The sequence below is a fragment of the Tachypleus tridentatus genome, chromosome 5 (genome assembly GCF_004210375.1).
Source record: "Tachypleus tridentatus isolate NWPU-2018 chromosome 5, ASM421037v1, whole genome shotgun sequence".
NCBI classification, from domain to species: domain Eukaryota; kingdom Metazoa; phylum Arthropoda; class Merostomata; order Xiphosura; family Limulidae; genus Tachypleus; species Tachypleus tridentatus.
In genome coordinates this window covers 16688851-16702089 of record NC_134829.1, presented here as the reverse complement: position 1 = coordinate 16702089, position 13239 = coordinate 16688851, and the positions used below count along the sequence as shown (strand labels likewise).

The 13239-nt window shown below is 33.8% G+C and overlaps 1 protein-coding gene across 1 annotated transcript; it reads left to right on the top strand.

The window, feature by feature from the left end:
• The first annotated feature begins 1924 nt into the window (after positions 1-1924).
• LOC143250610 (sulfotransferase ssu-1-like) lies at positions 1925-5558 on the top strand. The gene is given in 4 exon segments (XM_076501428.1): positions 1925-2137; positions 4236-4452; positions 4455-5134; positions 5136-5558. Coding segments are annotated over 3 exon segments (948 nt in total). The 5' UTR covers positions 1925-2137; positions 4236-4250; the 3' UTR covers positions 5202-5558.
• Positions 5559-13239: the final 7681 nt, after the last annotated feature.

Here is a 13239-nt window from a genome sequence, read left to right as displayed (position 1 = left end):
TGTGATTTTTTATCCAATGCCAGTAACATTTACATCATCATACACTTAATTTTAAAACATTTCTATCAATTCCCAATTAGTTAGTTATGATATATATATATATTAAAAGTAGATTTCTTGTTAATTGTCAACGATACAGAGATTAAGAGTGATTCAGAATATTCTACTGTTTTTCTAGCACTGAGAAACATTTCACTGATGATAGACATTAAGCAAAGAAAGAGAGCTGGTGCCACACGAAACAGTCACATTGGAGGAGATTTAGAAGAATTGACTATTTCAGAAGCAAAGAAAACGAGTCAACAACATATTTGTTTCGTAACTCATTCGCAGTATTTGACTTCTTAATTTCGTTTATTATCCACTCTCCAATGAAAGAAGAGGCCATCATTTCTCTGAGAGATTGGGTAACTTGCTTCACCCCTATTTCCCTGCATATAAAAACTCCTCCTGTTTAAACGGAGGTTTATAACAATCACTCTGTTTACACGGAGTTTGTAGTACTGATAACCTTATATACTCAATGATTTAAAGTACATTTATTCGTTATACAATTATTTACAGAAATCCTAATCACTTTATCCCTGCACGTCACCGAATGCATCTTGCAGGCATAACATTTATGGTCTTCCCTTTCAGATTATAGCCATAGGTATAGTTTACAGAACGCTTGATTAATGAAGATATTTTATAAAAAGCAAAGCATACAGAGAGTGAATGGGCAGGTCACAACCCTGTACATCTTGTAAATATAGCGTTGCTCGAAAGTTAACAGAAAGCAGTTCTTAACCAGACCCCAGTTATGATGTTTAATGAGTGTCGTACTTTCCAACTTGGATTTCTTTATTTAGATACACATTAAAATGTACAAAATGTGATTAACGGCTAAGACACGTGCACCAAACATATCTGTTTTTTTCCATCATAAATAAGATTTATGTTGAACGTGTTAAATAATTCCTTTTATACTTTTGTATTGATATATTGCTTTTAAATAATAGTAGTTATATGTTATATAAGCAAGAGTTTGTCATGAGAATTTCGCAGTAACTTCCAGTCAAAACAAGCTAACTACTTCTGAGGAGCAAATAGCATAGCTGATTAAATAAACCTTTCTTATGCTCTCCGTTATAAAGATTAGATTCTGGTGTTACGTCACTTGGATACCGCTTCTGTTAACATTATTTTCGGCTATAATCCAAATATCTCACGATGTTCAACCACTGTAAAAATTATTTTAGTCCTAAACATATATGTATTAAGGTAACAATGCAAGACAAATATTTGATAATAATATATCCTACAGAGGCTTAATGGTAAGTCTGGAAGCTTATATCGCAAAAATCTGGTTTCGATACCTGTGGTGAGCACACTACAGATTGCTCATTGAGTAACTCTTTGCTTAACAACAAACATTAAGAATATAATAAAAGAAATAATAAAATTAGATATATTAAAATTCTAACCGATATTACTAATTAAAGTAACAATAAATAACCATACCTGGCCAAGCGTGTTAAGGCGTGCGACTCGTAATCTGAGGGTCGCGGGTTGAAATTCCCGTCGTACCAAACATGCTCGCCCTTTCAGCCGTGGAGGCGTTATAATGTGACGGTCATTCCCACTATTCGTTGGTAAAAGAGTAACCCAAGAGTTGGCGGTGGGTGGTGATGACTAGCTGCCTTCCCTCCCCTCTTACACTGCTAAATTAGGGACGGCTAGCACAGATAGCCCTCGAGTAGCTTTGTGCGAAATTCCTAAAACATACAAACAATCAATAGTAGAACACAAACACCCCATGTTGACTTCATGTATTGTCGTAATTTACCCTTTGTTGAACAACGTAACTGTGATCTTTCTGTGAAGTTACATCTATACCGTTCTCACTCTGGTACTACGGTAAGCCCACGGATTTACAACGTTAAAATCAGGGGGTCGATTCCCCTCGATGGATTCAGCAGATAGACCAATGTGGCTTTGCTAGAAGAAAAACACCCTCCCTCACACACACGGCGAGGGCTGAGAAAAAATTGTTGTTGCTTCTTGCAGTTCACTGCATGTACGCTACAAGTGTTCATTTGCACGCGCAGGTTAGTTCTTTCTCGTCACCTGTATGAATATACAACGCTTTTTTCTGGTAAATATTAAGTTTTTTCTTTCATCGCCAGTATAAAGTTTTGTTTACGCAAACAGTTCAATAAACACCGACGAATAAACATATTTAACACTAATCTTACTTTTTACATACAAAAACACTTTTAACATAAAATTAGCACTATATCTAGGTACAACCGATTTGTCCAATAGCAGGAGGCCATAGGTTATATAACTAATTGACTACATTTATTGATAAGAGGTACTCAAGTCTATTTTAATCATGTTTGATAAACCTTTTCAGTGTTCTTAATGATGTATTTCTGCAGACTAACCTACTGATCTATTTGAAGTATGTCTGACAATATGAAGATGTTTGAATTGTTGTGTATATTTATCTAGAAACTTTGTATGTTTTATTGGTTATTTAACCTTTATTTGTCTGTAAATTTTATATTTGTGATTCAGTTCATTTAACCATGGAATGCAGGGATACTCTATCCTTGTATGTTTATAGAGTTTTGAGTATATGTCGGTTGTTGCTCCCTTGTTATCAATCTGTCACCGTACGCAATTCGCCTTAGTCAGTTTTGTTTCTAACTTCATCACTATATTTAGTCCAATTGAACTTAGAATAACAGGTTATTGACGCAAAACACTTTAGGCTATCCGCGCCAAACAATCGGTAAAAAAAGTAAAGTAAAATCATTGGAAAATGTAAAAAATTAATTAAGGTAAAATTACAGAAGCTTCAAAAAGCTGGAAAAATTAAAGTAAAATTAAGCAGGCAAATGTAACCTAAACATGTAAAACCACAAGTATGGTGGACAGTGAATAATATGAGTTTGGTTTTAGGTACACTTATCTTAATTCTACATTTGTTGCAGTAATTCTCTATTTCATTTAATCGTGATTGTATGTTTGTTTGTTTTGAATTTCGCGCAAAACTATTCGAGGGCTATCTACGCTAGCCGCCCCTCATTTAGCAGGGTGAGACTAGACGGAAGGAACTAGTCATCATCACCCACCGCCAAATCTTGGGCTACTCTTTTACCAACGAATAGTACGATTGACAATCACATTATAATGCCCTCACGGTTGAAAGAGCGAGCATGTTTGGATCGACGGGGATTCGAAACTGCCACCTTAACCACCGGACCACCGTGGTTGTAAATCTGTTGCTATTATGGGTGTAGTACAGTAATAATACATTCAATAAATATCAAAACAGCTCAATAATCTTTGTTTGTTTTCAATTAAGCAGTAAAGTATACAATGGTTTATCTGTGCCCTTCCCACCACAGCGATCTATACTCGGTTTCAATCTATATGAGGTAGCATATATGCCTTTGTGCCACAAGGAGGCAGTACAAGAAACAACTAGAATGTTTGTTCTGTAATGGAAACACAACAATATTAAACGTCATACAAATAGCATTTTAAACCAGTTATGAAGTGTCTCTCTCAATGTAAAATTACTTTCACTTTAACTAACCTTTATCATTTAATAAAATAACACAAAATATAGCAAGAAGAATCAGTTAAAGTGACATTACATGTTAACGCGATGAACTTTAAGAAAATTTAATAATAATAATAAGTATATTTAGAAAAGAAAGTTACAATTCTGATGAATATGGTATTGCAAACAACTAGCGAAAAATAAGAAGCAATAATTCACTAGAAATATTAAATAATCATAGTAGAAACCCCAGTTACTCAGAACAGTTGCTAATTATTCATAGAATTTGTTAGTTATTTATCGAGTCACTCGTAAATAATGTGCGATGTAACTCATAAACATTTCGTTATTCGTAATATTGTTTGTATAATACACTTTATACCCACAGAGTATAGTTATAATCATATCAAGTTCCTTTAACTTTTGTTGATGTAATTTCATTACCTGTACAATTACAACATGGCCTTATCTTTGTTCTTCGCGATGGACAAAATAAGTGTTAGTCCTAAGGTATCTTTCAGTTACGTGATAGACTTATTTCAGTGCAGGTAACCTAGGCTAGACTTAACAAGTGAATGTATGTAGTATGAAAAATGATTAAAAAGTAAATATTACTAAAACGGCTATTATTGATAGTGTTACTTTTAAACTTGAAAAATCTTCTTTGATTTATTTATAGGTTGTTTGATAAAAAATGTCCCAGCCAAGGAAGAAACCAGTGTATCAAAAAGTAGATGGATTTACCCTGAACACAACATTTTTGCCAGATTGTGTACGAAGTGCTATCCATTATAAACCACGTGATGATGACATATTTGTCGTGACCTTTCCAAAATGTGGAACTACTTGGACCCAACATATTGTTCACAATATTTTAAACAAGGGAGAAACATTTAAAATTTTAAAGATGTTGAAGAACGCAGTCCTTTCATAGAAATGATGGGGGCCAAGTTTGTAGAAAATATGCCTCGTCCTCAAGCGATTAAAACACATTTACCGTTTCATGTGTGCACCTATTCACCTAAAGCCAAATACATCTACGTAGCTAGAAATCCTAGAGACTGTTGTGTTTCCTTCTATCATCACACCAAAATGTTTCCAGGATATCAGTTTGAAGATGGAAGCTTCGACGACTTTTTCGAGGTATTCATCAATGGCGAAACCGAATGGGGGGATTACTTTGATCATCTTCTTTCCGCATATGAACACAGGAACGATCCCAACGTCTGCTTTCTAACATACGAAGAAATGAAGGATGACGCCAAAGCTGCTGTTCTGAAACTGGCCAAGTTTCTAGGCCCACAGTATGCAGAAATGTTGGAGTCCGATGATAAAATTATGATGAAGATTCTCGACCACACAAGCATGAAATTTATGAAACGCTTTAATAAAGACATGAAATTATTTTATTCCAATATGGATGAGACCAGTTTTATAGGAGCAGAAGTTCCAGAGGGCTTGAAATATGTTATGGAGGTTTATAAAACAAGAGATTTAAAAATGCCTCATAAATTCGATTTTATCCGAAAAGGAGCAGTTGGAGACTGGAAAAATTATTTTTCTCCTGTCCAATCAAAGGGAATTATTGAAGAAATTTTACATGAAGACGAAAGGGACAGATGTTTTCAGGCTTTGGGCGAAATAACTTCAGAATTAGAAACTGAATTAATATTTTAAATTAGATAGGAATTAAAATGTGGTGTGGATTTATAAATAAATAGTATAAAAGAAAACGAAATGATATTGGCGTCTAGTTTAGTTTTATATTTCCTGATGGTTTAACGGTGCTTTAACTGGCTTGTAATGAATTTCAAAATATAGCGATTATTTTCTACTTGAAGCGCAACATTTATGGCTTATTGTTCAACTTACTGCTCAAAAATAAATATTTTTCTAATATCTTGTCATTCGTAAAAGGATTGATAATAAAGAAAGACGAAATAAATACTATTAATTTTAAATATGTAAAATATGAATATTTTAGTTGGTGTTTCCAAGTTATAAATATTATATTTTTTAAATTTACTGTGTAAAAATGAAATACTTCAGACTATTATCATCCTCCCTTCTCAGGTTATTTGAAGTGTGGCTCAGCATGGACAAGTGCGTTAAGGTGTTCGACTCTTAATCTGAGGGTCGCGGCTTTGAATCCCCTTCCCACCAAACATGCTCGCCCTTTCAGCCGTGGAAACGTTATAAAACGCAAACACATAATGCAAAATTGATAATTTGTATGTACATCTACATTGAACTAACAAACCACCATACCAGTTTTGGTGAAGTTCCAACCACACCCTGCGAAGTATTTATATGGACATACAAGAGACAGTATTATTATGTTTATAGATATTTTATCTTGATTACAAGAAACACAAATTTGAATGACACGAGTCCTCTTAGAACTGTTTTTATACAACCATAACCACATTTTTGAATTTTTTAAGCACATTTTTTCGTATTGTGACAAATTCACAATTTTTCCGTTCTAATCTACAGATAGCTTTACAATAATAACTCGATTTAAATATTGCAACCACTACTTTTCAGCCCAAATCGTAGAACTGTAGATGTACTAGTTTTACAAGTTAGGTTGAATTCAACCGTAATTTCAATTATTGTTATTTTAATTACTGTTATTTTCGACACAGAAATATGTATGAATAGACATCACAAAACTATAAGTACAGTCTTGCTTTGCATGGAACTCATTAAGCTGTAGGACTTATAGCTGACTAAATACTACGAGGCCCGGCATGGCCAGGTGGTTAATGCACTCGACTCGTAATCCGAGGGGTCGCAAGTTCGAATCCCCGTTACACCTTTCAGCCGCGTGGCAAATATAATGTCACGATCAATCCTACTATTCGTTAGTAAAAGAGTAGTCCAAGAGTTGGCGGTGGGTGGTCATGACTAGTTGTTTTTTCTCTAGTTTCACCCTGCTAAGTTAGGAATGTCTAGCGCAGATAGCTCTCGAGTAGTTTTGCACTAAATTCAAAACAAACCAAACACTAGTAATAACAATAATTTATTATTGGCCATAGTAGCCGAGAGAGGGACAAAATCATCCCCACTCTAATTTTTTTAGACACAGTCAAAGCTCATGCAACAGCTTCAGAAGTTGAAATAATGAGAAAATATTTGACCAACATTTCCAAACACCTGGAATAAAACTAAATATTATTGTTGCTGCTGGCTCATAATTTCGCATTAGAATTATTTTATATTAGCAGAACTAAATGTTCGTGCTGTATCTTCAGCAAATACAACAATTATTCAACTTACATTTATATTACATAAATCAGTATAGTATAGCATAAAAAATGGATCCAAGAGCAAAACTCAGTGTAACGTGTTATTTTATATAAATAGGACTTAAACCATTTTCGTGCAAAGTCTCTTTATTTAAACGTTTTTAAAATAAAATTTGATGCGATGTGGCTATTGTGTCAAATGCCTCCGCTACACACAAAAAATAACTTTTTTTGTTTTTCTTTGTTATCGTTTCGCTTTGCTTCTTCTTTGTGGGTATTTGGGTATGTTTAATTTTCGAATACCCAGGATGATAAGGTGCACAAAACCTCTTCTTCCTTATCTAAGATTGTTTTATTTGTTTTTGTATTTCGCGCAAAGCTACACCACCCACCGCCAACTCTTGAGCTACTCTTTTACCAACGAATAGTGGGATTGATCGTCACATTATAACGCCCCCACGGCTGAAAGGGTGAGCATGTTTGGTGGGACGGAGATTTGAACCCGCGACCCTTAAAGTACATGTACAGTGCCTTAACCATCTGGCCATGCCGGGTCTCGGAAATGGAAGGGAATCAACTTTAACTGTAGAAAAGTTTTGATTTTAGTGATTACAATGTCTAGATATGAAGTAATGAACGTTATCAGGTGAAAGATACATTTGGATGTGCAGATTTAATTTTAGAGAATCGTGACAGTGAGAACACGGTTGTAGGTGGCGATTATTTTATTATAAAATGAGGTGTATAAAATGTAACTACAGATTAAAGAGCGTTCCTCGATGTTTATTTGGTGTTGTTTTAAGTAATTATCAGAAATGCTTAGCTTTTTTTTCTCTTTTCATGTCGACTTTTTTCGATTGATTTTCACGTCGCTTACAAACTCTCAAAACAACCGTATTATAAAACTTCGAACAAAGAAAAAGTATGTAAATATTAATGATTGAAACAACTTCAACTTTATTAACACTAGAATTACTTATGCCAAACACATCAGTGAAAATAATATTATGGAAACATATTCAAAAAGAAAAAAAAAAACACAGCAAAAATACCATAACCATACAAATGCCAGCTATGAAAATTAAGATCATAATTATTAACAGTCACCATTAAAAATGAAACAGTAGAGCCATCTATAAAATTCAACTCCTGTAAACACTTTCAAATCGCAAACATAGGGAGAGAAATGGTTCGCAAAGTTAAGGAATATCATAAATGAACATTACATGTTTTTGAACACCTCAAAGAAAGGCGACATACAGTATTAGCCAAAATATCTGCAAACTGTTGTATATTGATGTTATTGTACATGTATGATGTATTTATTGAGTAAATGCCCGAGTAGTAAAAGAGAAGGTAGCATATGATTAGACAGACATGTACAAGATGTTGTTCTCGTCTGTATGAATTATTTTGAGCATTCCTCAAAGCACATGTATATGCTTGCTTTTGGAATTTTTTCAAAACAAATCAACACTTTGTTCAAACATCTGTTTTCTACACTTGGTGTACAGTCATGCTTCGTCACTTGCCAGTAGTTATAGGGTGTCAAATTATTCGACTGTCCAGAATTAGTATGAAGCAAAGCAGCATTGCTAGAATTATATAGATTACCTCCAGTGTACAGTATCTAAAGTTCTGACATTTAATGTGACTAAAGGAAACCTTGTTCCAGACTGTATACCGTAGCTGCTGAAACTACAACAACAAAACTACTGCCCAAAGTGACCATGTTTTCATCAATTTAATACATATAGGTCGAAAGAAGTCTTGCAACGCCTTACGACAGGAATGGAACAAACACATTCATTCCAGGGTATGCAAAAGAATAACGAACAGGAAACTATAAAAAAAAAGGTTATTTTGCAGGATGGGTTATCTGCAAACCGATATTAAGCAGAACGAGTCCCGTTTTGTGTTCGTCATTTGCCTGGAGAACAGGTGAAGGAAGTCTGTCTTTCATACAGTGGACACATAAGATGTGATACAGTACATGTTTGGGCGACTGTTATCACAATTGAAAAAGTGCTCTACGTATACTCTCGGAAAACATCAATGGTGCCCCCTACAGGCATTACACGGAGTCGATATTTTTGCCATATGCTACAGCAAGATTTGGCAGTAACATTTTTTTTCCAGGATGACAACGTCACTGCCCACAGAGAGCATATTTTATAGGATTATCTCGACCAGGAGATCATGAAATTTCAACAGCTAGCAAAATATGCAGGTTGTATTCCTGCATTGAGTATTGTTGGGTAAAACTCACATAGACGACAGGTATCCACGACCGTAAAGTAGCTATCGTACCTGTGTTGCAGCTCCTTTTAGTGAGGAGTGTGGAAGTAATTACTGTGGATTACACCAATAACCTCTTCGAGAGACTGCCACGTTGCCTTGTGGAGATTAATAGAGTACGATGAGGACCAACCAAGTATTGAATGTTCAGTATGAGATGATATAATGTTACAAACGCTAGTTATAATCATTTGTGTTATAGTTTGTCATTATATATATTTTGTTAAGTTTTTATTGTGAGAGGTCAAATGCTGAATTACACATCTTTTTTACAGATTGTTTGCTGTTCTAAGAAATCGTTTAGGATGTCCATGAAACCTGTCTCATAACACAAATTGTATATGTAGATGTTTAATATAATACGGATTTTTCGGTTTGATAAGAGCAAGTGTTTTTCTATTCCATCTTAATAATAATTACTCTATGTAACACAAATTTTTTCCTGGATTTTATGTGTTATTTCTTAATTGCTTATGTTGTAAAAGAACATAAAATGGCCATTATTCCCTTCAAACTTTGCTTTTGTGACCTGGATAATGAAATTTAGAAATTAACTTATTTTCTTTGTAAAAACGGGCAAATTTGCACATTTTCATTTACATAAGGTCTGAATAAAACAACATACGAATCAAGATTTACGTATATATATACTAAAGTTATACAAAAATGAACAGATTTTTTTAGAAGTGAGTAGTTTTTCGAAATTTACGACTGTAATGTAAATCACTTTCACGCATAAGCCCCCAAATATAGTCTTTTATCGTGTTTTCGTCATACACTTCCAGGTTACAAAAGCAAAGTTTGAAGAGAAAAATAGGTCTTTTCCATTTACTTTAGGCATAAGCAATTGGAAAATAACACTTTCTGCCCAGGAGCAAGAAAAAGTAAAATTTTGTTACATAGTGTTATCTATTTGTTACGAAAAAGGAAATATATTGGCCAAAACTGTATAACCACTGAAAATAGTGTAGAAAATACTGTATCCCAAGACAGCTGGACATCGGGAGAAGAAAATATTCTGAAGCGTTAACAATAAACTCATTAAAGCCAACGCTAAAGAAATATCTGGGAACATCTTTATTTATAGAAATATTGTTTTATCCGCCTCATCTTATTTAAAAAACTAACTTAACGCCACCTTCAAATTTGTACTCATTGTCACAAGTCTGTAATGTTGCTGAAATTAAACTTATCTCTTCAATGTAGTTTTCACATAATGACGATCCAATTCTATGAAAGTATTCAGTTCAGTAGGTTTGTCACGAAACATTAAAAATGTCATTGTTTCAATTACCGGTAAATTTTCTTCTGTCCGAAGCTACTGTGAACATGCACATATTAACTGTGTCATTGTGTAACGTGTGCAAAGCGACTGAGAATGGGAATAAAAACAAAGCGTCGGAGATAGCCCAAAAGTCTTAACATCGACCAGTAAGTGGAAATCCAGGACAAGGTTGGAACTAAAAGTCACAAAAATTTGTCTGAAGAGGGTATAAATACTGAACTTCAATGCGTATATATAATGCATACATATTTATAAACGTAATTTTTAAAAATTTACATGATGCTTGAAAATCGTTTTTATAGAATTTCTAAGATACAAATTTCTTTCGTTTCATTAATATAAATAACAGTAAATTAACCCTAACCATCGAAATAATACGTGTAAATATATCGACTTGATTTAGAACAGCATAATTTTTAATGCAACTTATCAATACTATATTACAACACACTAATTACAGTCTGAAAATACTATTATAAATTCCAATGAATTTTTTTTACACAGAGAAATTACAGATTTTTTCAGTACGTACCTTCAAAGAAGATAAGAAATGTCCCTTACTAACAACGCAAACGACTTGTTGTTGTCAGTGAAAAGGATATACTAGCTACAAAGTATTTCTTAATTAAGATTGTTTAAATACATGTACATGATAACGTCAGATATTTTTTTGATATATGCTAGAGTCATCAAAACAAAAATGTTTGTTTATTGTTTTGAAATGTCGCCCAAAGTTACACAAGGGCCATCTGCCTTAGCCGTCTTTCAGTCAGCAACGTAAGATTAGAGGCAAGGCAGCTAATCATAACCACCTAGCGCCAACTCTTGGGCTACTCTTTCACAAACAAATAGTCGGCATGACCTCCACAAGAGAACGTTCCCAGACTAAAAGGGCAAGTATGTTTGGTGTGACGGAGATTCGAACCATCGCCCTCAGATTATAAGTCGCGCGCCCTAACCACCTGTCCGTACTGGGCCAAAATCAAAATGAATTTTTTAATTAGTATGTATACAATCAAATTATGTCCTAAAATTTTATTTTTATTTGTGAAATTCGATAGTTTGTGAAAACTTTAAGAATGTAGAGTTGTGACCCAGAGGAAGTTTTTTTAAAGGGTAAATGACCGATATAGAATATTTATGTGACACCACCAAAAAAGACGAAAGCAAAAATCAACAACTCTCATAGAAATAGGAAAGATAACAGTGATTGGTTAGATTGTAATGAACTGAATTGAAGTGTGACGTAGTGAAAAAAGAATAAAACGGAATGAGAGAAAAAGAAGGACAAAGAAGTAGCCTCACTGAGTAGAAAACTTTAATTACATTTGAATGAATAATAATAGTTTGTATGTATTTTGTAAAGTTTTGATAAATTACAGTTTATAGAACCCAAAGCCTTGCGATTCTTTGATTTATGAAACGTTGTTGAATGCAAACACTTTTCAGATACTGAGGAGTTGACAGATGTTTCAGGGCACAGTTTGTTAAGTTGTGGAACATACGAACTAGTGATTAGACAAAAAAGAAACGAGAAAAATTAGTAAGTAAAATACTAAGCATCAATAAAGATGGGAAATATATGAGATTATAAAGAACAAAATGACAATATTAGATCTTGTTTAATGGAGAAATGAAGATGTTTTGGGAGTACTATTATTTAAAGCCCTATTATCCTTTAACTCAGTTTTATTAAGTAAAACCAATCGAATGATGTTTAGATTGTGAGTTATCTTCATAAACTGTATTATTTTTATCAAACTTTCAAACGCAAGTTTTCGTGTGGATTACGATGCATAATAAATTATATAGGTTGTATTCGACAGTGTAGCTTACTTTGTATTTAGGTATTGTATGCAACAGCATACTTGTTTGTTTTTATATTACAAGGAACATTTTACTTAAAAATCAAATAGCATTACATTATTAGACAATGAATTTACGTTAAACTGAAAGTTGATTTCCCTTCAACATTCACCCCAGTGGCACAGAGCTTACACACTAAAAACCTGGTTTGGATACCCGTGGTGGGCAGAGCACAGATAGCCCATTCTGCAGCTTTGTGCTTAATTTAAAAAAACAAACAAACCTTTCAACATTAAACAATATTTATACAGAAAGAAGTGTTATTACTGAAATTAATGTATATTACAGGGAAGGATTGAAGATAAGGTGAAGAAAAATATTCCACCTACATGAAATTGATGTATATTTGTGCAAAAATCGCTACTTTTTGTCTTTCGTTTGTTTGTTTTTTTAATTTCGCGAAAAGCTACACGAGAGGTATCTGCGCTATCCGTCCCTAGTTTTGCAGTGTAAGACTAGAAAAAAGATAGCTAGCCATTACCACTTACCGCTAACTCTTGGACTTCTCTTGTACCAACGAATAGTGGGAGTGACCGTAACATTAAAATGCCCCCACGTCTGTAAGGGCGAGCATGTTTCGTGCGACGGGGAAACACTAATTTTAATTTAACACGAATAGATAAAGCGTGGTTTTCAATTATTTAACTTTGTCACATATGTATGTTTATAGCGTCACGCGTTCTTTTTTTATTAAAGATATTCTTAAGGCGATCCTCAGATTACGAGTCGAACGCCTTAATCCACCTGGCCAAGTCGGGTCTTGGTTTTAGAATTTCGTAAAACCTTGTATTACACAACAGATAAAAACGTAAAAGTCTCTCTTTTTCTCCATCAAAACACTTGTTGGCTATTTCATATGTTTACAATAAACATACTGATAAAGATACATTCTATTAGGACGATTTGATAAGTATATACAATTGAAACCTTGTATAAGATTTAGTATTTCGGTATAAAAAGAAATAGTACATGTTAAGTACCTA